The sequence below is a fragment of the Benincasa hispida genome, chromosome 11, assembly GCF_009727055.1.
Source record: "Benincasa hispida cultivar B227 chromosome 11, ASM972705v1, whole genome shotgun sequence".
Lineage (NCBI taxonomy): Eukaryota > Viridiplantae > Streptophyta > Magnoliopsida > Cucurbitales > Cucurbitaceae > Benincasa > Benincasa hispida.
This window is the reverse complement of record NC_052359.1, coordinates 69358087-69385109: the sequence shown is the minus strand read 5'-3', so window position 1 is coordinate 69385109 and position 27023 is coordinate 69358087. Positions and strand designations below refer to the sequence as shown.

Here is a 27023-nt window from a genome sequence, read left to right as displayed (position 1 = left end):
CACAAATTCTTTGGGAAAACAAGAATTGGAGTTCCGAACTCTTACTTCCAAACTTCAAAAATTATATTTTTTAAAGTGATGTTTACGTGAATCCTGAGCATCCACTACAAGAATTTTGGGCTTTAATATTGGTTGGAAAAAGTGAAATCGGATGTATAATGTTGGTTTTGTTTTTTTTTTTTTAAAAAAGCGGATCTTTAATGTCGGTTTTAAACCGACATTTTAGGGGTACCTTTAATGTCGATTTTAAACCGACATTAAAGATCCGCTTCACTTTTTCCTCTAACTTTCTATTTTCCCCCCCATTTTTTTGATTTCCCTCTTCACTCTCCCTCTATTTTCTTTTTCTTCTCATTCTCACACTTCCCTCTTCAGACCATATTCTTTCTCACTCCTCTCTTCCAAACCCTTGCCATTCGTCCATCGATCGTGGGTGAAAAGTCTGTTGTGGTGTAGATCTAGCCTTCGTGCAAGTCTGTTCATCGTGTAACTCGCGCTGCTGCACTAAATTACTCGGATCTGCTGGTCATTCCACCGGATCTGCTACTCATTTCGTTATTGTTTGCTTGTCTCTGCCGGATCTATTGTTTGTTTTGACGTCGTTCGCATGTCTCTACTGGATCTGCTGCTCGTTTCGTTGTCGTTTGCGTGTCTCCACCAGATCTGCTGCTCGTTCTGCCGTTGTTTGCGTGTCTCCGCTGAAGCGCCTGAGTCATGCTTGCATTGAAGAGGTGAGTAAACATATTGCAAAGAATTATTTCTCTTAAGGCCATTGGCCTCTTTCTTGCAGTTAATAAGACCAAATACGTTTTACTGACCTCAGTTTCTAGAAGTGATTAAGTTGGAAAGCATTGGCCATACTCCTAAAGATGCAATGATGCCTAGAGAAATGTTTCTACTGCAAGTAAGCAATACTTAAGCAGACTAACTTTTTGAAGCTTATGCTTTTAATTGATAATCTCTAGGTTGGTACCTTCACGCATGAGTAAAGCCAACTTTACTTAAATTTTGAATAAAACTATAAAAATGGGCGCTAAGATATCAGGTCGTTTGTTCTTCAAGAATGAGTTTTGATTTAATATCTTTGTATCTTTCTACCACTTTCTTTCAAGTTCATGGTGGCCATCTTACAACCACCTCATTTTATTTTATTTTATTTTATTTAAATTATATCATTCTCCAAATCATTGTTCATGGGTACAAGCTCTGTTACTGTCTTGTAGGATGAATATTGTGTTTGAAATTACACTAGTTCTATGTCCTTATCGTTGTTTTATGTTCTACTAGCTCTATAGTGGAATAGATGAAAATGCTATTGGCACTTGTGCTGAACTAATCTTTGCTCCAATTGATGCCTCCATTGTCGTTCGCGTGTCTCAGCCACGCGCCACCAGGTTCATTCTTGGCCAAATATCCCCGTAATTTTCACTACTCTGCTTCTCAGTTTTAAAATTTGATTGAAAATAAATCCCTCGGAAAGAAAAAAGTTAATATGTCATAGCCACAACGTTCGATGATGATGTGTCATGTTATACTTTTTTACCAAAAAAATGGATTCGGCAACGGAATTTAAAAAAAACGGACTATAATTGATATAACGGATAGATTTGGGCTTCAATGTTGGTTTAAAGGGCTTCATTTGATTCTTGGGCTTCAGTGGTTGCAAAGTTCATTAAAGGGCTTTAATGTCAACCGATATTAAAGATAGTATTATTAAAGCCCTTTAATGTCGGTTTAAAACCGACATTAAAGACGACCGATATTAAAGGGCTTTAATAACACTATCTTTAATGTCGGTTTAAAACCAACATTAAAGCCCAAAATTCTTCTAATGATCACTTATCCATTCCATTCTCATCACACATATAGAAAAATAGTTAAAATATTTCAGAAAAAAGTAAGAATTTTATCACATAATGAATTATGTTTTAACAATTTAGTGAGATGCACAAAAATAAGTGTTGCCCGATATTTACTTAAGTATCTCTATCTTTTATCTTTGAGTTATGCATTTTGTTTTTAGTCTCTATATCTAAAGATTTATACTTTTAACCTTTATTTTTTACTAAATACTCACTTTTTTTATTTTTATTTATTTATATCTATTAAATAACTAAATAAAATATGAAATTAATTATAATGGAAGTAATAGGATGTGTTTGAAGTAATTTTCAAGTGATTAATTTAAAGAATAAGTAGAAATTTGAGTATTTGACAATCATTTTAAATAGTTTTTCAAGTATATTTTAATCAATTTTTATTAAAAAATATTTAAATAAATATGAATTTTTGAAATTTTTTTTTTCTATAGTTAATCCCAACCCGCCTTCTGTACCACTCATTTTCTATCATCCTTTAAAACGCTAAGATATGAATTTGATTCAAGATGAATTTTGCTTTTCCTTTTCTCGACCAGGTTGAAGATCAATTATTGCAGAGTAATGAAAATTTTGTCCTTTAAAATGACCAAGTGTGCATAAAAAATAAATAATAATAATAATAATAATAATAAAAAAGAAGAAAAAACTCCATTTAATTTAATTTTGGAGTCCATAAAGGTATTGGCTTCTTATATAAACTAACCCTTTGCAACACTTGATTCTTCAGATCCTGAAACTTAAAAACATTACTAGAGAAGCAGAAATGGAACAGCCTCACGCCGTCACCGGAATATTCTTCGCCCTTGTCTTCTTTTTCTTCGCTATGTTCATTATATCCCGGAGATCCGTCAGCCAATGGAAGAGACTCCCACCGGAAGCCGATGGCACGTGGCCGGTGATCGGCCACCTCCATCTACTCAATACAGAGGAGCCAACTCACAAAACGTTGGCCAAAATGGCTGATGCGTATGGACCAATATTCACGTTTAGGTTTGGTAGGAAAAAGGCATTGGTTGTGAGCAATTGGGAAATAGCAATGGAGTGTTTTACTACAAACGATAGAATATTTGCGTCTCGTCCAAAACTGCCTGCGTCAAAGCTTCTTACTTATGACTATGCAATGATACCGTTCAGCCCATACGATCCATATTGGCGCTATGTACGCAAATTAGCCATGCTTGGACTCTTCACAAATCGACGCACCGAGCAACTCGAACGCATTAGATCATTTGAGGTTCATAGATGGATGAAGGAACGCTACGAGTTATATTGGCTCGAAAACAATAAGAAAAGTGAAAAAGTTGTGGTGGAAATGAAGAGGTGGTTTGAAGACATAACCCTCGACATCATGTTGAAGATGGTGATTGGGAAGCCTTTTGCCACTGCCTTCAATGACCTTGGGGGCAGAGAAAAGTGGCGAAAGGCGTGTGGGGATTTCTTTGAATTATTTGGAAATTTCATTCCTTCAGAATCGTTTCCATTTCTGAGTTGATTGGACATAGGAGGACATGAAGAAGTCATGAAGAAGAATGGACAAATATTAGACGAGGCATTTCACATATTCCTCCAACAACATCGAGAGAGAAGAGATTATTGCAATAAAGGGGAGATGGAAGAACAAGACTTCATGGATGTAATGATTTCAACTGTTGAAAATGATGATGGACAACATTTTGATTTCGATGCTGATACAATCATCAAAGCTACATGCATGGTAAAGTATATATTATAAGCATTTTTACTCAAATTAAAAAGTAAAATGTTTATTAAAAAATTGAATGACAAAATTGATGAAAATATTTTCAAATATAGCAAAATATGATAGTTGATAGTAGTTCATCGTGGTCTATTATGTCTATCATTAATAGACAATCATATTTTCAAATATTTATGAATATTTTTGTTCATCTTACTATTTTATAAAACAACCTAGATTTATTTTTTAAATTGAAATACTTTTTAACAAACTTTTGTTTTTATAATTTTTTTGAAATACCATTTAACTTCCATGTTCGTTGATATTTCAAACAAAATGAATATCATGAACTGTTTATATATATGTATAGTAAACTATTTCACTTGATGCTCTAATGATTTACCCTTTAATTTCTGGTAATAATAATTTTTGGAAAAGGAAAATATTTTATATTGTAATATTACAACTACAATGCGTTGAGTTAAAAATAAACTAGACCTCATTAATTTCATAGCAAGATTATTTTTAAATATAAAAAAATGAACCAAAATATTTATAAATATAACACAGTTTTACTATTTGCGATAGACTGGATAACAGATAATAGTCTATTATGATTTATCATCAATAAATTATAATATTTTATCATTTATGATAATTTTCTATTTTGATTTCTCCATTTTTGGCTATACTCTAACCACTTCAATTTTCAATTATTTTGTTTTATTGTATATTATTGGGAAATTTTATATCGAATCCGCTGTCCTGGGGTAAAAAATAATTGTTTGGAATGACATTTATTTATTAGTTAAGAAAATGAAAAAATATGTGTATCGATTTGTCAAGTTGGAATTAAATAATTATTTAAAATTTTGACATCATGGCCCAAAATTAATTACGTGAAGTTTAGAAATTAGAATTGAATTTGAAAAGTGTAGAAATTCAAAAAGAAAAGAAAAAGAATTTTGAACTTAAATGGGTCATTTGTTTAATTTCGACCCTCAACTTTAAATTTTACCACCAAAATAAGTTAAGATACTATACAAATTAATTGCTCAAATTCATAACTTTTTTTTAAAAAAAAGTTAGCTCTAGTGTCGTTTTCCGAAAAAGTATTGATTTCTTATATTGTACATATGTTTTATAGTTCATTAATGGCATAAGTAAAATATTTTTTTACGATATTTAGAGGTATAATTTTAGATTTTTTTAAAGTTTATGATTAAAATTATAATACTTATCTGGAGGTATAATTCAACCGTTAAAATTAATACAATGGATAATCTTAAGGTGAAAAAAAAAATTTCCCCATTAAGAAAAAAAGTAGGAAGGTTTTTTGTAATTACAATGAAAAGAATTTAAGAAGTTTATACATTATAAAAGGGTAGGAAGATTTTGTGGTCAAAAGAAGGAATTTGAGAAGTATATTCTCGTTTGGATTTTGAAAATTAAGGTTATAAACATGAATTTCACGTATTGATTTTTATGTCAATTTGTTGTCTACATTTTAGTGAGTATTTTACACAATAAAGCTTATTTTTAATACTAAAAAGAAATAATTTTTCAAGATTTGTTTTTATCTTGAAATTTTGCTAAAAGTATTTAGTGAGTGATTAGAAAAGGCAAAACTATACGGTAAAGAAGTGGTAAGAAGACCATCATCATTTTCAAAAATCTAAAACTCATTGGTTAAAAAACAAGTTTGTACAAATAGGAAAAATTAAAGGGTGGTCGGGTTTCTTCGTTAAAATAGAATTTTAACTTAAAATTTCAATGATTTTTTTTTTTTTATTATTATTAGAAACAGAGTAAAGTTTGATTTTATACGGAAAAAATACGTAACAAAAAAAAAAGATATAAAACCTTGTGGCAATTTATCTTAGATTTATGGGTTGTCTCAAAGATTGAATATAAATAGATAACATTTTAGTTGAAATTAATGCAGCCTATGATATTAGGCGGATTTGACACTACGTCAATTACAATGATATGGGCTGCTTCTTTACTTCTCAACAATGAAGATGCATTGAAGAAGGCTCAACTTGAATTAGACGAACAAATTGGAAGAGAAAGACAAGTGAAAGACACGGATGTAAAAAATCTAATATATCTCCAAGCTATTGTGAAGGAAACTCTACGATTATATCCAGCTGGACTACTTTTAATCCCTCATGAATCTATAGAAGATTGTACAATTTCTGGCTACCACATCCCAAGAGGAACACGTCTCATTGTTAATGTTTAAAAGCTCCAAAAAAGATCCACTTATTTGGGAACATGCCAGTGAATTTCGACTAGAAGGATTTTTAACAAGCCAAAAGTGTATTGATGTTAAGGGATAAAGTCCTCAATTGATACCATTTGGAACTGGTCGAAGAATGTGCCCTGGTATCTCATTCGCCCTTCAAATAATACATTTTACGCTAGCAAACTTGCTGCATGGGTTTAAAATTGATAGGCCATCCAAAGAGCTTCTTGACATGGAAGAGAGTCATGGTTGGCTAGTGGTAGAAAGGCTCCGCTTGAGGTTGTTTTAACTCCACGACTATCTATCCAAGTTTATGAGTTATTTCATAATCAAATTCTAGAATAGATGAGTGTCTAATGTTACAAAAGATGGGTTGATGCAATTAGCATCTTGGATATAGATAAATCAATTACGATATGGATTTCATATATTTTCGATTAAGGATCTCAAATTAAAAAGATTGAAAACCTTATAATCGTTACAATATAGTTTTATTTTTTCGATACTCTCATTTTTTCCCACTAGATCACTTCTTATATGAATTTTCTCAGTAACCAAAATAAAAACAAAAAATTAAAATTAAAATATAAAATTCAATAAAGTCTCATAAAATTTTAAAATCAAACTATCCCTTTAAAACATATTAAAATGATAAATAACCAAATAGAAAATGTGTATTTGATTATTAATACATACTCAACTACTAAAATGCAACATTGTTAAATTCTTTAAGTTTCAAGATCCCTTGTTGTTTTTCTTATTGCCATAGTTTATACATTGTAATTGAAAGTGGACAATTTTATTTATTTATTATTATTATTCACAAAAAGGAGTAAGAGGAGAGGTCATTAAATAAGAAATGAGAGAAAAAAGATAGAAATAGAGTAAGAGAGTATTAAGGTGTTTTTTCATATACTAATAGTAAAGGTATTTTTTTAACCTTTTTTTAGTTTAAGTGTACTTTTTATACGAAATATTAGCTTTATCCAAAAAAAATTCTATTAATTAGAGTATTTTTGAAAATTTGAAAGATCAAAAAATATTTTTTACTCAAAGTAAATATATAAAGATAAGTAAATTACAAAACAAAAGAAGATCTCACAACTTAAAGTCAAAAGTTCAAAAAAGAAACCAAAGACAAATAATGATTATTATATAATTTGAAGTAAGAAATTTAGTATTAAACCATCTATCCATTACCATTAATTTATACTCATTTTTACGTTTTTATCTTCCCTATTCCTTAGAGAAAATTTCCGGTTCTACCGTAATAGAGAAATCTTCCCTACCTCCCTACTTCAATGAATGACATGTGACCCTATCCTATATTTTTATTTATATAATCTTTTACATTTACTTTTTAAACCAACTGTTTCTCTTTTATTCTTAACCAACAATTTTCTCTAAATAAAGATGCGAGTGATGCATGCCACTCATTAAAGGGAGGAAGTACGGAAGGTTTAAGTACCAGGATATACTACTCGAAAATTTTCCAATTTCTCTAGTCACCATCAAAAGATAAATACAAAAATTGGGTCCACACTAAAGATGGTTGGAAATGAAAGGCTAAAACAGTAGAATGAACATTTCATATAAAAATCTTCAAATATGAATAGAAAGGTTTATGTAATTTATAAATATAGAAAATTATTTAGACAATTTACAAAATAAAAGGGGAAAAAATAAACACCCCACTTCGATTGAGTTTCATTGTAGTGTTAAAGACGGTTAGTAAGTTGTTTTGGGTGTGGACTCGTTGGGAGAAAGCCACTCGATGCTAGAAGTCTCATGTAGAATGGATATCTTTAAGGGATAGAAGTTAGCTTTTTTTTGTTTTCCCCCCATCAGGTGGTTAAGAATGGTAATTCTTCCTATGGGTTTGGTCAAAAGATTTCATCTATTGCCTATATTTCCTCTACTATTGTAAACTATTTCACTGTTGGGTTGTATGTCCTAAAACTCGCACTTTTTAAAGTTAAACATATTCTATTATCAATAAATATGTTATTCGAAATTACTTTAATAAACTTGTTATTGAATCTATATATTGCACTTATAAAGTCTAAATCCAATAAACTAAGATCCATGACTATTATATGAATACTTGAACTTTATGCGGAGACATCAAAGTGAATCAAGTTCATGTAAATAGTCAAAATGATCTATAGTATACGAATAAGATTGGGTGCCTTATTCTGGTAACACTATAGGATGTGGTCCACTCTGTAGTTGTTACAAGTTGTTGTAAAGGTTCTACTAACAAACTAATCCTGATTCGTTCATGTATTGACATGAGGAGTGGGGGTGTCCTATACAATGAGTTTCCATAAAATCGAACCAAGGAATAAGTCACTCTTACTTTATAACGCTGTTTGATGTTTGCTGTTTAGACTAACTATTTCGTTTAGATAACCTAGGTAATTTGATCTTAATCCTGAGCTAACTATGAAGTCCTGTTTGCATAGGTGAGGGTTGACTTAACAGCATCGACTCAATAATCCTTTCATTTTAAGGGTAAGATTGGATAGATAGTTGGGAACATAAGGTGCAAGAGGCCCCACCCTCTCATTGACCCAAGAGGGATAAGAGAAATGTTGTTCTCTTAAGTACTAAATCTATGTCTTGAACAAGGAGCCCCACCCTCTCATTGACCCAAGAAGAATCCAGTTTAGTGATTGGATTACAAACCAATTGTTCTTTAGAGGATCAGTGGAACTTAAGGGGCAAGATGTAATATTGAGGCTAAAATAGTATTTTGACCTAGCCGTTATCACAAACAACTGTGAAAGGTCACTTACTAATTATGGTTAAATCAAGTGGACACAAATATATCTACAGTGAGGAGAGTTCAACTATCGAGCTATAGTAATGTGACTTGATAGTCAACGAATACTGATTCATTTTGTCTAGAGAGTTTTAACCAATTACTCTTAAATCATTAGAGCTCATGATTTGTAGGTTCATAAGGTCTCTCTACTACCTCGTAAAACATGAGCACCTTGAATTAATAAATTATGTGAATTTGGAATGATATCAATTTGAATAGTTCAAATTAAAAATTTGGGGTTTGAATAATTATATTCGATATAATTATTTAACGTTTAATTTATTGAAATTAAACAAAATTGGAGAGAATATTATTTAAATATTGATTTAAATATTAATTACATGAATATGATTCATGTTTAGGTGTGTGATTAATTTAATCATTGATATTAAATTGTTATTTAATTAATTAAATATGTTTAATTAATTAAAAATCAAATTAATTTTCAATTTCAATTCAATTTGAGAAATTGAATTTTGATGTTTTAAATATAATTAATTATGAATTAATTAAATCAAAATTTAGTTACTTTTTGAAATTAATTAAAATTTGAATTTGAACATACAAAAATTGGAAATTAATTTTGAGTGAGATCTTCCCACATTTTAACAAAATTGAGGTGTTGCTCCTATATGCACACACAAATCCCATTTACATACATGCACTTGAGGTGGCTTTGAGATGACTCTTTCAGTGCCTGTATGAAAAAAGTGGATAAAAGTACTCTGATTTGGCTGAGGAACGTGAGGCTTGCTGCTGTAAATAGGTTTTCTATAGAAAGTTTGTTCATTATCTAAAAACTCATTTTTCCCTTGAAAAATTCACTCCAATCAGAGTTCCACCACTTAAATTCAAGGCTGAGAATAGTAGAGAAGATCTCTTGGTGGTTCACTATTGAATTGGATATGGAATCACATGAAGGGCAACTAGGAATTGGGAGAATTCATCAGATTAAATGTAATTAGAGTGCTTGTTGATTCTGTTTCCTTCCATTGCTTGTTAGTAGATCCCAACAATTAGTATCAGAGCATGACTTAAGTACTCAATTAGCGTTAATTTGAGTTTTGGTGGGTGTTTTTCATAAGCTAAATGAAAATGATAAACTGATATGGTTTCTTCTGAGTTTTGGCATTGTTTTCTCTTTAATTATGTTGTAATTCTTGTAATTGGCTCTTGATTGATGGGCCTTAATGTGTGATTAAGTATCTATAATTCGATTAGAGTCATCAGAGTTGCAATTAGGATGTAATTGAAGAAAGAAGTGAAAGGGTCGAGCAGCAAGAACTCGATTTTTCAGCCACTTCCCAATACCCGATGCTCGATGCCCCATACTCGATGGTACTCGATGAGTAACTCGATGGTATTTTATGAAATACTCAATGCACGATGCCATACTCGATGGTACTCGATGCTCATATTCGATGGTATTTTATGAAATACTCAATGCACNGCACGATGCCATACTCGATGGTACTCGATGCTCATATTCGATGGTATTTTATGAAATACTCAATGCACGATGCCATACTCGATGGTACTCGATGCAACTCGATGGTACTCGATGCAACTCGATGGTAGTTTATGAAAATCTCGATGCATGATTCCATACTCGATGATACTCGATGCAACTCGATGGTATTTAGTGAAATACTCGAAGCTTGAGGGCATACTCGGTGCTTGATGGCATACTCGCTGCTTGATAGTACTCAATGGTTTTTGCCTGATTCAGCCCAATTTTGAGCATTGACGATCCGGTTCAAGGCGATTCAAGCGAACTAGAAGCATTTTGGAGCTGATTTTTGCTAAATTTTATAATAATTAGGCTTTTATTTACTTGATAATGCCAAAACTAAAACCATATTAGTCTATGTTTAATTATTTATGCATGTGATATATGTTATAATTAAATAAATCTTGTATGTGCATAAAATATGCCATGTAGATTTAAAATCTCACCATAGAAAGCATGTTAAATGCATTGAATTTATGTTATAAAATGTTAGAATATATAGTATGCATATATAGGGTTTCAAATATTTTAATATAAATGTTATATTAAATATTGAACACCTTTGATGTATGTTATGGATGCCTAACATGTCTAAAATCTTGTAAGTTGTTATAAAATTGGGTTACATATTTAAAATTCATAATTAAGATAAGTTGCATGCTCACGTAGGTTAACCACCTATTTTAATAGTTAAAATAGGTCGGCATTTTGTAAAATTTGATCACAAACTCAATCGATATATAATCCTGTCTAAGGCTGGGGGTACTTAAGTTGACGGTCTACGGAACACCTCCTACCTGGGGATTATAGCCGAATAATTGTGCATTGTTAACAAGTTTTATGACAATACATGAGCGATGTGAGGTTTTAAAACTGATTTATCACCTAGACATCGTAGGTTAAATCCAAATATAAATGTTATACTTGGATAAACAATTAGACTTAGGTTGTTTAATTAGCCGAAACAAACTCGAGTAAGAATATACCCAAACAAATATTAGGACACTTCAGTGGGAGTTTAATAGCATATATGATATATTATTAGAACACTTGGGTGGGAATTTAAGAATGCTTCAGTAGGAAATTAATAACATATATGATATGTTATTTTTAGCTCTCATGTTCGTAAGAGTTCGCAATCAAGATTCATGTGACACTTCATGTCACCTAGGGAGTGACCTCCATTCGGAAAGTGTTTACATAAATCGAGATTATGGTGAATTGAGGAAGCTATTCACAGTATAATCAAAAGTGATATTTTGATTTTTATTCTCACATCCTAAGAGTTTCACACCATGAGATTCATGCGACACTCGTGTCACTATGGGAATGACCTCCATTCGAAAAGTGTTTGCATTAGTCAAGATCAAGGTGAATGAAGGGAAGTCATTCAATGTAAAGTCAAATATATGATATATTGGTTTCAACTCTCATGTCCCAAGAAAGTTCACAATGTGAGATTCATATGACGCTTAGTGTCACCCTAGAAGTGACCTTCATTCAGAAAGTGTTTGCATAGGTTAACATCAAGGTAAAAGGGGGGAAGTAGTTCATAATAAGTGGGTGAAGGATATGTGTCACCATGTCCTGTGGTCTCTTCTATTTGTTTTGATCGTGAGATTCCTATGTTGCGCCTGCTTGTCGTCTTTAAGTCGACCTTGCTAGTTTTTTAATGATGGCTATCCCCACAAAGGGTTGTAATATAGGATTCAGAACAACTCAAACTCTGGAAATGGATAGGATTTCTTAGGTCATTTTCCAACCTTGACTTTCCAATTCGGTAACATCGTTGGGACCGACCTGTGAGGTCTGAAAATGGAGGGTTACACTTACAAAATTATTAAAGTGTTAGGAAGTTCCGACAAAAAACGGTATCTAAATGATTATCAAAACATGAGTTATTTTGGAGATAGTATTTAGCCAAGACTGTCTTGCTTTAATGTAGGAGTATTTGACTACCCCGCGGTAGCACTTATTTCGACTCACTATAGCATTGTTGCAAATAATAATTATTATGGTGCATTACTACTTTTTGCTAAAACTTGATTTGGATTTTGTTGCTATTTACTAATAAGAATATGTTTAAATTTTTAGCATGTCGAATTCTTCTAAAATACTCGCTTTCACTTTAATTAACGGTAATAACAATTCAACATGAAAATTACTAGCAAATGATTATTCAACAAAATTTTAATGGAGGATTTTCCTCTATCTCCTAATGCATTTAAAGTTTTGAACAATATAGATGAGAATGAAAAATTCGAACGACAAAGTAAATGTGATTCACTAGTCATCGAAACATGCTTAGTGGAAAACAATAAAAAGACCTAGATAATAGATTCAGGTGTCACTAATCATATATGTATTTTCTCTCAGGAAACTAGTTCCTGGAGACAACTTATAGAAGATGAAGCAATCTGACCCGATCGACTGTAGGAACGGTGCGGCTGGAAGCATCCCCAGCTGGGCGGCTGTGTCTGACTTAGATGGCTGGTCGGCTGGATGAGTTCCGATCAACTACTATATCTTCATCGGGCTAAGAATAGATCGGAGGTATCGGTCGACAATGGCCTGAATCGCAACATTGGTTAAAGCTTCAGCCGTATTCCCAATACCTCCTAGAGTTGACGATTGAATTTCTTTCTTCCCAGTTAGGGTTTCGTCACTTTACTCTAATACTATATTGAAAATAAGAGAAGGAGAACGAAGACAAGGTTTACATAGAAAACCCTAGATCAGGGAGAAAAAACCACATTTGAGAAGTTTTATTAATTTTGTCACACCATACACAACACCCAGACTCAGATATAAATAGACCTAGGACTAAAAACTCTAGAGCAGTAGACGTAAGTAAAAAGACAAAAATACCCTTAGGGCAAATACATCATATTTCAACACTAGGGATTGTTAATATGTTAGGTATTTTTAATCTCAAACGAGCAAGGCTAAAGCATGCTTGTGTCTGATTTAGGTTATTTACGACAATCTTTTCATAACATTGCATGATTAGTGAACTTCAAGAATAATTTATTTAATATCCTATGCTTTTCGACTTTTTAATTCAACTTAGCTAGATTAACTATTCATAATTTGGATACTTGATTGATCTGGACGCTATCGAACCCAACTAATTGAAGTATCTAGGTTGATTAAGGAATTAATCATGAAACTAGGGCATGCATATCAAGGCTTTTAGTGTATATGAGCTAAGATAATAATTAGCACGCATTTCATATAATTAAAGGTCGATGAATAACCAAGAAATCGGGAGGATTCCTAATCCCTAGATTAGAATCTTTTAAATCACATTAAATTCCACTGTTCAGTTTTTCTTTTAAATTCATCGTTTTAAATTTCATTGTGAAAAATTAATCAACAACAAAAACTCCCCTTGGTTACCGCTCGGATTCATAAATAGGCTAAATATCGAGAGATTCCTCAAAGTTCGACCCCGTACTTACCACTTGTGCTACGTTGTAGTATAAGTTGTAGATTCAGTGAAATTATAAATATTATTTGCTTCATGAGGGTTTGTTAGGCAATAAAAAATCCGAGCTAACAGCGAGCTAATTGAGGCGTAAACTAATAAAAAAAAATAATCCTAAAAAGGTCAAATTTGATGTAGAGCAAGTTAAAGATGTGAAAATAGTAGAGGTGAACATTGTTCTGGCGAAGTCAATTTTGGACAAAAATCACCGTCGGCCGCTAATGACTCGAATTTTATTGGTGTGTTTTCATCTATTGTGGGGATGGCACAAGCGTCGGCCAGTAGAGGACACGGTCGACATTTGGTTTTTTCCGTTTTTCGTAAAACCATCAAACTTAAAAAAGAAAAAAAATGAGAATAGAAGAGAAAAGAATAAGGAATGAAGAAGAGAGAATATTAAACCTAAAAAGAAAGGAGACGAAGAGATAAAAATGAAAAACAAAGATGGAAAAGAGAGAAGAAGTTTCTAAAAAGGGAGATATGGAGATAGAGGAGACGATGAAAACTGAGAAATGAGAGAGAATAAAGAAAGGGAAAAATACCTTTTTAATTTCAAAGTTTTGATTTAATTTCTCTTTGGTCCTTCAATTTTAAAATGTTACAAATTAAGTTTTGAGTTTGATTCTAATTAAATAAAAAAAAATTCATAATGTTTTAAATTACTTAGTAGACATTGACATCAATGATTGAAAATGAGTACTTAATGAAAATTTGATGTTATAAATGTAACATCTTGAAATCCAGGGACCAAATTAAAATAGAATTCAAATCTCATAGGTAAAATTATAATATTTTGAAATGTATAGACTAAATGGAAACAAAAGTCAAAACTTAAAGACTAATTTTGTATCATATTGAAACTTAGGGACTAAATAAAAATTAGATCCAAAACCTAAGCATCCATTAAAAAAATGGTAGAAAAATGGATTGGGAGAAGAAAAGATATTTAAGAGAGAAGAAAAGATAAATGCATTAGGGAGATGGAAAGATGATGATGGAAAGTGACAGAAATGGGCGAGTGAACGTTGGGAAAAAAAAGGGGGGGAAAATAATATTTTAGTATTTATTTTTATCTCCCTTGATTAGGTAAAGGAAAATATTTAGGTGGAGTCCAACTATATTTATTTTTTGTAATTGAAGCTTCCACCAAACTATCAAATGGCAATTATTTTTTTAATTAATTTTTTGTGAAATAAATAAGTCGAGTACAAGAATTAGGTATAACCTGTACCTAATCATTGCTCTTAGGTAAATGGTTGTTTTTCCTTTATTACACTTCTATGAAACACAGACACAAATATGGCTACACAATACGGATACGATCGAATACGACGATTCATCAATTTCTAAAATCTAAGATATGGATACGTCTAAGAATGCATCATTTTTTAATATATATTTCTAAAAAATGAGGATATTGACACATTGAAGATACATTTTCTTTTTGTTTAAAAAAAAATCTAGGATATAGATAAATTTAGCATACAAGTTAATAACAATAGTATAAAACTGAATACAAACACTGAAATACAATACAAAAAAAGCAACATCTAAGATGTTGAAGTACAATAGTTAATAAAATGCAATAGAAACGTGACTCATATTACAAAGAAGAATAAGAAGAAGATTAGAGGTAGAACTTCTTTATTGAATTGTTGAAGATATCAAAATGGTTTATATTTTGGTGGACTTTGTGAGGACTCAAATGTGATAATGGAGATTAGATGATTCTAGTCTAGGGTTTGATTTTTTTTTTTTTTTTTTGTTTTAGTTTTGGACTCGAGTAGTGAACTTTTTAAATAGTTTGCCTAGTTTTAGATCGGGAAAGATTATATGAGTTATTTTTCCTTTTTCTTTTTTTTTTTTAAAAGTACGCGAGAAATAGATATGTCAAATCATGTGTCAGATACGTATTTGGAAAGTATCTAGAAGTATCGACATTCAACACGTGTCTGATATAGATTCTTTGCCTCACATGAAGTATCTGTACTTCATAGTTACACACATAATCGAGGTAAGTTGATGGAGATGTAAAATGTCACTGAGCAGTTTGGTCGAAAATATACTTTCCAGAACATCTAGCCGACTATCCTTCAATTTTCTCAAAATAAAAAATTGATGCCGATCGAAAATCCTTTAAATTCGGCCGACTAACATTTGTTCAACTAGTTTTTCAATTTTTCGATTTGGTTTGTACACTCTTGAAAAATAGATGAACGTAGTGAAAAAACGCAGAAAGAGCAACGACCTTAATACGAATTACAAGAGTTTTCATTTTCAGATTTTTGTTTTTTTTAAAAAAAAAATCCATAATATTTCATTAAAATATGTTTTAGAACTCATTTTGCTCTAGAAGTTAGCGGAGATATTCAACATTTGACATTTCCACATTAAAATAGTTAGAATGTGAGGTTGAAGGATATGGCTTGACTCATGCGGCGAACGATACCACTTAGACAAGGTAAAAGATAGCATTAAAGATAGACGATAGCGTTTGGTGGAGGTAGACAACAGCTTCAAGAGATAGGCGATATCGTGTAGACGATAGATGATATCGTGTAGACGATAGCGTCAAGAGTTAGACGATACATGATATTGTGTAGACGATAGCATCAGGAGGTAGACGATAGATGATATCGTGTAGAAGATTGCGTCAGGAGGTAGACGATATCATGTAGATGATAGCATCAGGAGGTAGACGATAGTATCAGAAAAGGTAAATGATAGTTTCAATCGGGTAGACGATAACTCAAACAGTACACGACAGTGGTAAGCAAACTTTTCCTTTATAATTTCTTGTGTATTGAAATGTACATAAGTGATGTATTTATACAATATGGAATCCCTAATTTGGGAATGTAAAAATAACTCAACAAAACAAATGGTTAGATATGTTGTTGTAATCAACCTATTCCTTTGGTAAGCCCTATACTTTTAGTAGAGAGGCAAGACTGTATTTTATGTGTTGACATCCTTAACATCCTTAACATTCCTCTTCAAACGAGAAGGTAGTTCTACTACATCGAGTTTGGATCAAAGGTGGAAGAGCTGTGAATGTGTTAAGGTCTTGGTGAGGCAGTCAGTGATTTAGTCGGAGGATGGTACATAATGAACATCAAGCTGGCCACTGAGGACTTGATCATGAATGAAGTGAATGTCGATCTCAATGTGCTTGGTCTGCACATGAAACACCGGATTGATGGCTAGTGCACCGACATTAAGGTTGTCACACCAAAGGACTGGAGCCGACTTATGTTTGATACCAATCTCAGACAGTAGTTGTTGCACCCAGATGATTTCTACCGAAGCATGAGCGAGTGCTCTATATTCAAACTCTGTGCTAGACCGGGCGACAACGGATGTTTCTTAGAGGACCAGGAGACAAGATTACCTCAAAGGAAGATGCAATAAGCAGCAACCTTTTTTTGATCTTCTATGTTGGCTGCCCAATCGGCATCGGAGAAGGACGAAACAGAAAGGTCGGACCCATGTTGAATATAGAGGCCAAAGTGTCGAGTGCTACTTACATATCTTAGTACTCTCTTCACCACTTGCCAGTGAACGTCTGTAGGTTGCTTTAAGTACTGATTTAGATGATTACCATCATATGTAATGTCAGGTCTCGTGGTGGTTAAGTATTGTAGGGCACCAATCGTGCTCCGATAGATATAGGGATTGTCAGGAGAGTGCCATCAGAGATGGTGAGTTGGCTTGTTTAGAACACTTGGAGAGGGTGTCGGATTTAGATCTCTAAGGTCAAGGCAGTGAAGTAGGTCCTCGACATACTTTCCTGATTCAGTAGAACTCCATTGGGGACATTGTACAGTTGGACTCCAAGGAAGTAATGGAGTTGGCCAAGATCCTTTAAAGAAAACTTGGAGTCTAAGGCTATTACAAGCTTTGTTGGATTACCCGTTGATCGGTGCTGGTGATAATTACATCATCAACATATACTAGTAAGAGTATCAAGGCAGATATATGAAGAGAGATTTATCAGACTTAGCATTCTGAAAGCCCTAGCTACATAGTGTTTTTTCAGTTGTGTGTTGTTCCAGGCCCTTGGCACTTGTTTGAGGCCATAATATGGCCTTGTGTAAGCGACAAACATGATTTGGCAGTTGAGGTCAACAAATCCTTGCAGTTGGCACATGTAACTTCTTTTAGTGAGGACTCGTTAAGGAAGGCGTTATTGAAATCTAACTGTCTTAGTTGCCACCTTTGGATACGTAAGGCTAATGAGATCCAGATGGTGGATGCCTTTACCACTAGACTAAACGTCTCAAAGAAATCAATGCTCGGGTTTTGACGGAAGCCTTTTTGCTATGAGACGTGCCCTGTAGCATAGAATGGAGCCATTAGGACTCCGTTTGATTCTGAATACCCATTTATTGCCAATAACGTTCATTGACGGTGATGGAGGAACCAAAGTCCAGGTCTGATTTTTCATTAATGCTTGAAAATCATCACTCATTGCTATTTTTCCACTTACGTGGTTTTTGAGCGCAATCACTGACTCGAGTAGGTTCGATTAGGGACCAGTCTTTTTGGGTTTGGGAGGATAGTATTTTGGGTTTGAAGATGTCTGCCTTTCCTCGGGTAATCATGGATGAGTAGACATGGAAGGTGTGGAACAGTATCGGTGAAAGTGAACAACAAAGGTGAACGTCTATTGGTTGGGTGGCAGGAAATGTAGTTTAGGTGGTAAACGATCGGTGGGTACACGATCAATGGGTAAGTGTGTGATGGGTAAACGATCGCTGGGTAAACGATCATTGGGTACACGATCGTTGGGTAAATGATCGTTGGGTAAACTATCAGTGGGTAGACGATCAGTGGGCTAGACATTACACGATGAGGGTAAACGATCGCTGGATAAATTATCAGTAGGTGAATAATCGTTGGGTGAGTGATCGCTGGGTAAACAACTGGTGGGTAGACGATCAGTGGGCTAGACACTAGACGATGGGGGTAAATGATCGTTGGGTACACAATTGGTGGGTAGACAATCAAAAGAAGAAGGTGGAAAGGTTGGGCCGTCTGTAGAGGTATTAGTTGATGATTGGGTGTGGGTTATTCTGACAATTGATGAGGGTGAGGTGGTGGACGTAGAGGACATAGAGTCATTGTGTGGTGTGTCCTGACTGAAGGGCAGCCAGGAAACCGGGTGGATGGCAACTGCTTGCTTGGCTGGTCTGCAAGCTGAAGAAGACACCTGACAAGGAAAGTCAGTTTCATCAAACACAACATGCCAAGAGATGAATAGCCTACCACTAGGGTTGAGGAATTTATAGCCTTCGTGATTCACAGTCGAACCGAGATAGATGCACTTCTCTGTGCGATAGCTTAACTTATGTGAATTGTACCGTCTCAAGCAGGGGAAACATGCACACCCAAATATTCGAAGCTCCTCGAACCTGAGCTTCTTTTTTAACATCACTTCCATTGGAGACTATCCATTTAGGATATGGGTGGGAAGGCCATTAATCAACAGAGTTGAGTATAAGAAGGCATCCCATCAATGATGTAAGGAAAGATGTGCTTGGGCTAGTAGGGTTAGCCCTATCTTCATTATGTGTCTGTACTTCCTCTCAGCCCTTCCATTTTGTGCTAACGTATACGGACAGGTGTACTTGGATGCAATGCCAAGCTGATGACAGAATTTCTGTATCTTAACAAATTATCCACCATTATCCGACTGTACGGACTTGATCAGTGTATTGAACTGAGTTTGTATCATGATGAGAAAGTGTTGAAAAGCTGTTAATGTGTCACTTTTTAACCTCAGAGGATAGATCCATATGTACCTACTATGATCATCAACAAAGATAGCATAATACTTGTACCCATCTGTAGACAAGAGAGGAGCTTGAACCCACAAATCAATATGTATAAGTTCAAAAGATGCAGATGCTCTTGAGTTAGAGTTAGGGAAGGCTAAAAAAATACGATTTTCCATAGCTACAAGAATCACAAAATTTGAGCTCTTCATTAGATAACATAGGGAGATTACAACCTTTGATAATAAACTCTAGTGTTTTTTACAAAGGATGGCCAAGCCTTCTATGCCATGTAACCTTAGACACCCTATGCTTCGAAGATATGCTAAGAGCAGATAGATCTTTATTCTTGTGCACTGGTTGTGATGGTACTCCGTTTCCTACTGACTTTGAGCCGGCTTCTACACCCTTAACTGATATAGTCCATCTTTAAGCATTCCCTTCATTACTGTTTGTCTCGTACCCTTGTCCTTAACAAGACAGTAATCCGTGTGAAATTTAATAAACACGTTATTATCTTTTGTTAGCTTAGATATACTGACCAAACTTTTTGCTATGGCAGACACACATAACATATCATTCAGTTTCAAATTGCAGGCATCACTAGACAGACATGCAGTTCCAACATGAGAAATTTCTAGAGTATTACCATTAGCTACAATGACTACTTTAGTACCTGAGTATTCAATCAGATTGCCAAGATTGTTGAAGTCTGAGGTAACATGATTGGAGGTACCACTGTCAGCATACCAATTTGCATCAGTCGTGTTTTCTTATCTTGTCAGAAAAGGGTTACTTCCATAAGCAGTGGCTAGGGCTGTTGGGTGAGATTATGTGTTTTTGGTCTGGTTATTGGAGAAGGGTTGTCCCTTGTTTTGGGGAGAATTGGGAACAAAATCTCTGTTATACCTGTTGAAGCAGTAGAACGCTATGTGTCCCACCTTCCCATAGACTTGACACATAGGTTTGTTGTTGTTTCTTCCCCTGCCTCGACCTCTGCCATTGCCACCACCGCCTTGTTGTCCTCCCCCAGTAGACTTATTGCTGCTATTGGTCTTGTTGTTTTTGTTGACATGTCTAGTGTTTGTCATATTCACTGATGCATTACTGACTTGGTTGAAGCCTACTGTCGTCTTTTGGTTTGACTGATGTTCCAATCTTCTTTCATATAGAAGAAGTTCTGACTGCATATCTAGCCATGACATGTCCGCTCTCCTTTGGATCATGTCCACAATGACATTTTACTCTTCATCAAGTCCTAGTAGTACCTGTGAAACAAGAGCTCTTGGTGGCACGGGACTACCAGCTTGCTCGAGATTGTCAGAATTCATTTTCATAGTTCGAAGGTACTCTTCGATTTTCAAATTACCTTTTCTGGTTGTTTGAAACACATATGTCAAATAATCTTCTTCAGCCCTAGACTGAACACCAAAGAGTTGTTGAATGCTGGTCCGCAGATCCTTTACACATTCACATCCCATCAATTGAATGGCAACTTCTGGTATCATGGAGTTATACAGCCAACCGAGGAGAAGTTGATCTATAGCCATCAACGCTTTGTATTGAGGATTTACCTCAAGTGCTATCGACGAGCTGGAAGCACCACTGCCGGAGCTTCCTTCTGTGCTGTGCAGAGCAGCTCCTGCTCCAGTTGATCCAGTCGGTATGTTCTCACCGGTAGACGACAACTTCAAGAGATAGGCGATATCGTGTAGACAATAGCGTCAGGAGGTAGACGATAGATGATATCGTGTTGACGATAGCGTCAGGAGGTAGACGATAGATGATATCGTGTAGACGATTGCGTCAGGAGGTAGACGATATCGTGTAGACGATAGCATCAGGAGGTAGAAGATAGTATCAGAAAAGATAAACGATAGTTTCAATCGGGCAGATGATAACTCAGATAGTATACGACAGTAACAAGCCAACTTTTCCTTTATAATTTCTTGTATATTGAAATGTACATAGGTGATTTATTTATACAATATGGAATCCTTAATTCGGGAATGCAAAAATAACTCAACAAAACAAATGGTTAGATATGTTGTTGTAACCAACATATTCCTTTGGTAAGCCCTATTCTTTTGGTAGAGAGGCAAGACTGTATTTTATGTGTTGGCATCCTTAACATCCTTAACAAAAATGTCCAATTTTTGTCTCTAAACTAGCAGATTTATTTCATTTTTATTTGAAAATATTTAAGCTAAGTGTTATAAAAGTATCCATATTTTTGTGCCCTATTTTATTTTCCTTTAATCGATAAATAAGGTAACTATTGGATGTGGAATCTGGTTGGCAACCTCTTGCTTCTTCTTATTGAAATTGGATACTGATGCTATTTGATACTCTGCTTCCAACTCGGGCGCCTTGGGATGGGAATTCGAGTCCACTTGGAGCATGTTCAATTCACTAGTTTGAAGTTCATACTCCGTTGCAAGAACGTAAAGATCCATTTTTCAAGCAAGGGACTTTAGAGTATGTTTTCTCTTCTGATCCTAAATACCTTAATTGAGTCAAATTGTTTGAAGGTTGTTGATCTATTAAATGATGAAGGTGTTGGTCTTTTTAAAGTTTCCTTCCTGATTGCTGAAGGCAAGCAACATGGTCATGTGAGAGTTGTTGCTTTCTTTTATGTCTGTCGTTGTAATTAAAATGAGTTGGCTTAATCCGTTTCTATAACGAATGTGGAAATAAAATTAAATTTTTGAACAACAGTTTTTTCCCTAAATTAATCCCAACTGGCCTTAGTTTCCACTCATTTTCTATCCTCGTTAAAAAAGCTAAGATATGAATTTAATTCAAGATGAATTGTACTTTTCCTTTCTTGACCAGGTTGAAGATCAATTATTGCAGAGTAATTAAAGTTTTGTCGACCGTATGTAAAAAAAGTAAAAAAACAAATTATAAAAGAAGAAGAAAAAGCTCCATTTAATTTAATTTTGGAGTCCATAAAGATATGTGGCTTCTTAAATAAACTAACCCTTTGCAGCACTTGATTCTCCAGACCCTGAAGCTTAAGAACATTATTTAGAGAAGCAGAAATGGAACAGCCTCACGCCGTCACCGGAATATTCTTTGCCCTTGTCTTCTTTTTCTTCGCTATTTTCATTATTTCCCGGAGATCCGTCGGTCAACGGAAGAGGCTCCCACCGGAAGCCGATGGCGCTTGGCCGGTGATTGGCCACCTCCATCTACTCAATACAGAGGAGCCAACTCACAAGACGTTGTCCAAAATGGCGGATGCGTATGGGCCAATATTCACGTTTAGGTTTGGTAGGAAAAAAGCTTTGATTGTGAGCAATTGGAAAATAGCAATGGAGTGTTTTACTACAAACGATAGAATATTTGCGTCTCGTCCAAAGCTGCTTGCGTCAAAGCTTCTTGCTTATGACTACGCCATGATGGCGTTCAGCCCATACAATCCATATTGGCGCCATGTACGCAAATTAGCCACGCTTGGACTCTTCACAAATCGACGCACTGAGCAACTCGAACGCATTAGATCATTTGAGGTTCATAGATGGATGAAGGAACTCCACGAGTTATATGTGCTCGAAAACAGTAAGAAAAGTGAAAAAGTTGTGGTGGAAATGAAGAGGTGGTTTGTAGACATAACCCTCGACACCATGTTGAAGATGGTGATTGGGAAGCGATTTGCCACCGCCTTCAATGACCTTGGGGGCAGAGAAAAATGGCGAAAGGCGTTAGAGGGTTTCTTTGAATTCTTTGGAAAATTCATTCCTTCAGAATCGTATCCATTTCTGAGTTGGTTGGACATAGGAGGACATGAAGAAGCCATGAAGAAGAATGCACAAATATTAGACGAGGCATTTCACATATTCCTCCAACAACATCGAGAGAGGAGAGATTATTGCAATAAAGGGGATATGGAAGAACAAGACTTCATGGATGTAATGATTTCAACTGTTGAAGATGATGATGGACAACATTTTGACTACGATGCTGATACAATCATTAAAGCTACATGTTTGGTAAAGTATATATTATTTGAATGCTTTAGTTATCATCATATATTATATTATATAAGATTATTTTTAAATATAAGAGAATGAACCAAAATATTTACAAATATAAAACAGTTTTACTATCTGCGATAAACTTGATAACATATAGTAGTCTATTACAATTTATCATAAATAGACTGTAATATTTTACTATTAATTATAAATATTTTGAACAATTTTTTCATTTATAATAATTTTTCATTTTGGTTCTCCACTTTTGGCTATACTACAACTTCTTTCAATTATTTTGTTTTAATGTATATTATTGGGAAATTTTATATTGAATCCGCTAGGGTATAAAATAATTGTTTGGAATGACATTTACATTTAAAATATGTGTATCGATTTGTCAAGTTGGAATTAAATAATTATTTAAAATTTTGACATCATGGCCCAAAATTAATTACGCGAAGTTTAGGAATTAGGATTGAATTTGGAAAGTGTGGAAATTAAAAAAGAAAAGAAAAAGAATTTTGAACTTAAATGGGTCATTTGTTTAGTTTCGACCCTCAACTTTTAATTTTACCCAATTTGACTCTAAACATAAATAAATGTGGTCTTTTTAATATTGTTGTTTCGATTGTCACTAATTTGTATATAATTTTAATATATAACCATGTACAAATCTTTATAAACTCATTAAATTTACACCAAAATAAGTTAAGATAGTATACAAATTAATTGCTAAAATTCATAACTTTTTTCTTTTAAAAAAAAGCTAGCTCTATTGTCGTTTTTGACAAATTATTGATTTCTTATGTTGTACATATGTTTAATAGTTCATTAACTTAAGAAAAATACTTTTTTACAACATTTAGAGGTATAATTTTAGATTTTTTTAAAGTTTATGGTTAAAATTATAATACTTATTTGAAGGTATAATTTGACTGTTAAAATGAATACAATATATATGTTTGGGGTGAAAATTATTATTTTTCACATTAAGAAAAAGAGTAGGATGGTTTTTTTAATTAAAATGGAAAGAATTTAAGAAGTTTATAGATTAAAAGAGGGTAGGGAGATTTTGGGATCAAAAGGGAATTTGAGAAGTATATTCTCGTTTGGGTTTTGAAAATTAAGATTATAAACACTAATTCCACGTATTGATATCCATGTCAATTTGTTGTCTATATTTTAGGGAGTATTTTACACAATAAAGCTTATTTTGAATACCAAAAAGAAATAATTTTTCAAGACTTGTTTTTATTTTGAAGTTTGGCTCAAAGTATTTAGTGAATGGTTAAAAAGATAAAACTATACGGTAAAGAAGTGGTAAGAAGACCATCATCATTTTAATGCAGAATGTGATATTAGGCGGATTTGACACTACGTCAATTACAATGATATGGGCTCTTTCTTTACTTCTCAACAATGAAGATGCATTGAAGAAGGCTCAACTTGAATTAGACGAACAAATTGGAAGAGAAAGACAGGTGAAAGAGACAGATGTAAAAAATCTAATATATCTCCAAGCTATTGTGAAGGAAACTCTACGATTATATCCAGCTGGACCACTTTTAATCCCTCATGAATCTATAGAAGATTGCACAATTTCTGGCTACCACATCTCTAGAGGAACACGTCTCATTGTTAATGCTCAAAAGCTACAAAAAGACCCACTTATTTGGGAACATGCTAGTGAATTTCGACCAGAAAGATTTTTAACAAGCCAAAAGTATATTGATGTTAGAGGACAAAGTCCCCAATTGATACCATTTGGGAATGGTCGAAGGATGTGCCCTGCCATCTCATCCGCCCTTCAAATAATACATATTACGCTAGCAAACTTGCTACATGGGTTTAAAGTTGATAGGCCATCCGAAGAGCTTCTTGACATGGAAGAGAGTCCTGGGTTGGCTAATGGTAGAAAAGCTCCACTTGAAGTTGTTTTAACTCCACGACTACCTGCCCAAGTTTATGAGTAATTTCGTAATCAAATTCTACAACAGATGAGTGTCTGATGTTACAAAAGATGGTTTAATAATGTTGGTGCCATTAATATCTTGGATAAAAAAATCTATTATGATGTGGATTCAATATATTTTTGGTTGAAGATCTCAAATTAAAAAGATTGAAAACATTATAATCGTTATAATATAGTATTATTTTTTAGATACTCTCATTTTTCTCCCCTAGATTGCTTCTTATATGAATCTTCTCAGTAACCAAATAAAAACCAAATTTTAAGTTAAAATATAAAATCCCATACAGTCTCACAAAATTTTAATATCAAAATATCCCTTTAAAACATACTAAAATGATAAATAACCAAATAGAAAAGATATATTTGGTTATTAATACATACTCAACTACTAACATGCGACATTGTTAAAATATTTGAGTTTTAATATCTCTTGTTTTTCTTGTTGTTATAGTTTATACATTGTAATTGAAGTGGACAATTTTATTTATTTATTATTATTATTCACAAAAAGAGGAATAAGAGGAGAGGTCATTAAATAAGAGATGAGAGAGAAAAAAAAAGATGGAAATAGAGTAAGAAAGTATTAAGGTGTTTATTCGATAATAAAGGTATTTTTTTAACATTTTTTTTAGTTTAAGTATACTTTTTATACGAAACACTAGCCGTTTCCATAAAAAAAAAAATTATTAGTTAGAATATTTTTTAAGTTTAAGAATATTTTTGAAACTTTTGAAAGATCGAAAAATATTTTTGATTCAACTTAACGTCAAAGTTCAAAAAAAGAAACAAAAGACGTTTACTGATTATTATATAATTTGAAGTAAGAAATTTAGTGTTAAACCATTTAATCTTTACCATTAATTACCATTAATTTATACTCAATTTTTACGTTTTAATCTTCCCTATTCCTTAGAGAAAATTTCCGGTTCTACCGTAATAGAGAAATCTTCCCTACCTCCCTACTTCAATGAATGACATGTGACCCTATCCTATATTTTTATTCATATAATTTTTTACATTTGCTTTTTAAACCAACTGTTTCTCTTTTATTCTCAACCAACAATTTTCTCTCTCATTTTTAATTTAATTGTTTTTTTATATGGATCACCTCATTCTGATTTGTTTGGTTTTCTCTCTCTTTTAATTAACTTCCAATTGTTTTCATTCTTTTTTAATCAAAATAAGGTGATGCATATAAAAATAATATATTTAATAATGAGAGAATAAATTGTTGGTTGAAAAATGGTTGGTTTTAAAGTAAGGTGGACCCGTGTAAAAAATTACATCAATTAAGATATGAGTGACACATGTCACCCATTAAAGGGAGGAACTCGATGGTATTTAGTTAAATACTCGTTGATTGAGGACATACTCGTTGCTCGATGGAATACTCGATGCTTGATGGTACTAGATGGTTTTTGCCCGATTCAGCCCAATTTTGAGCATTGGTGGTCTGATTCGAGAGGTTCGAGTCTGGTCCAAGGCGGTTCAAGCAATCTAGAAACATTTTGGAGCCGGTTTTTGCTAAATCTTGTAATAATTAGGCTTTTGTTTGCTTGATAATGCCAAAACTAAAATCATATTAGTCTATGTTTAATTATTTATGCATGTGATGTATGTTATAATTAAATAAATCTTGCATGTGC

General features: G+C 33.5%; 1 protein-coding gene and 1 pseudogene across 1 annotated transcript; both read left to right on the top strand.

The window, feature by feature from the left end:
- The first annotated feature begins 2622 nt into the window (after positions 1-2622).
- On the top strand, positions 2623-6224 carry LOC120091626 (annotated as a pseudogene).
- Positions 6225-22378: 16154 nt separating this feature from the next.
- LOC120090156 (cytochrome P450 CYP82D47-like) lies at positions 22379-25502 on the top strand. Its single transcript, XM_039047675.1, has 2 exons — positions 22379-23420; positions 24755-25502. Exons 1-2 carry the CDS (start codon positions 22470-22472, stop codon positions 25376-25378), a joined length of 1575 nt encoding a protein of 524 aa, XP_038903603.1. The 5' UTR covers positions 22379-22469; the 3' UTR covers positions 25379-25502.
- Positions 25503-27023: the final 1521 nt, after the last annotated feature.

Excerpts from the sequence above, each read along its gene's own strand:
- LOC120090156 (XM_039047675.1), top strand. The coding sequence starts at position 22,470 with ATGGAACAGCCTCACGCCGTCACCGGAATATTCTTTGCCCTTGTCTTC. Across the intron at positions 23,421-24,754 it reads TCATTAAAGCTACATGTTTG|AATGTGATATTAGGCGGATT; the intron begins GTAAAGTATATA and ends ATTTTAATGCAG.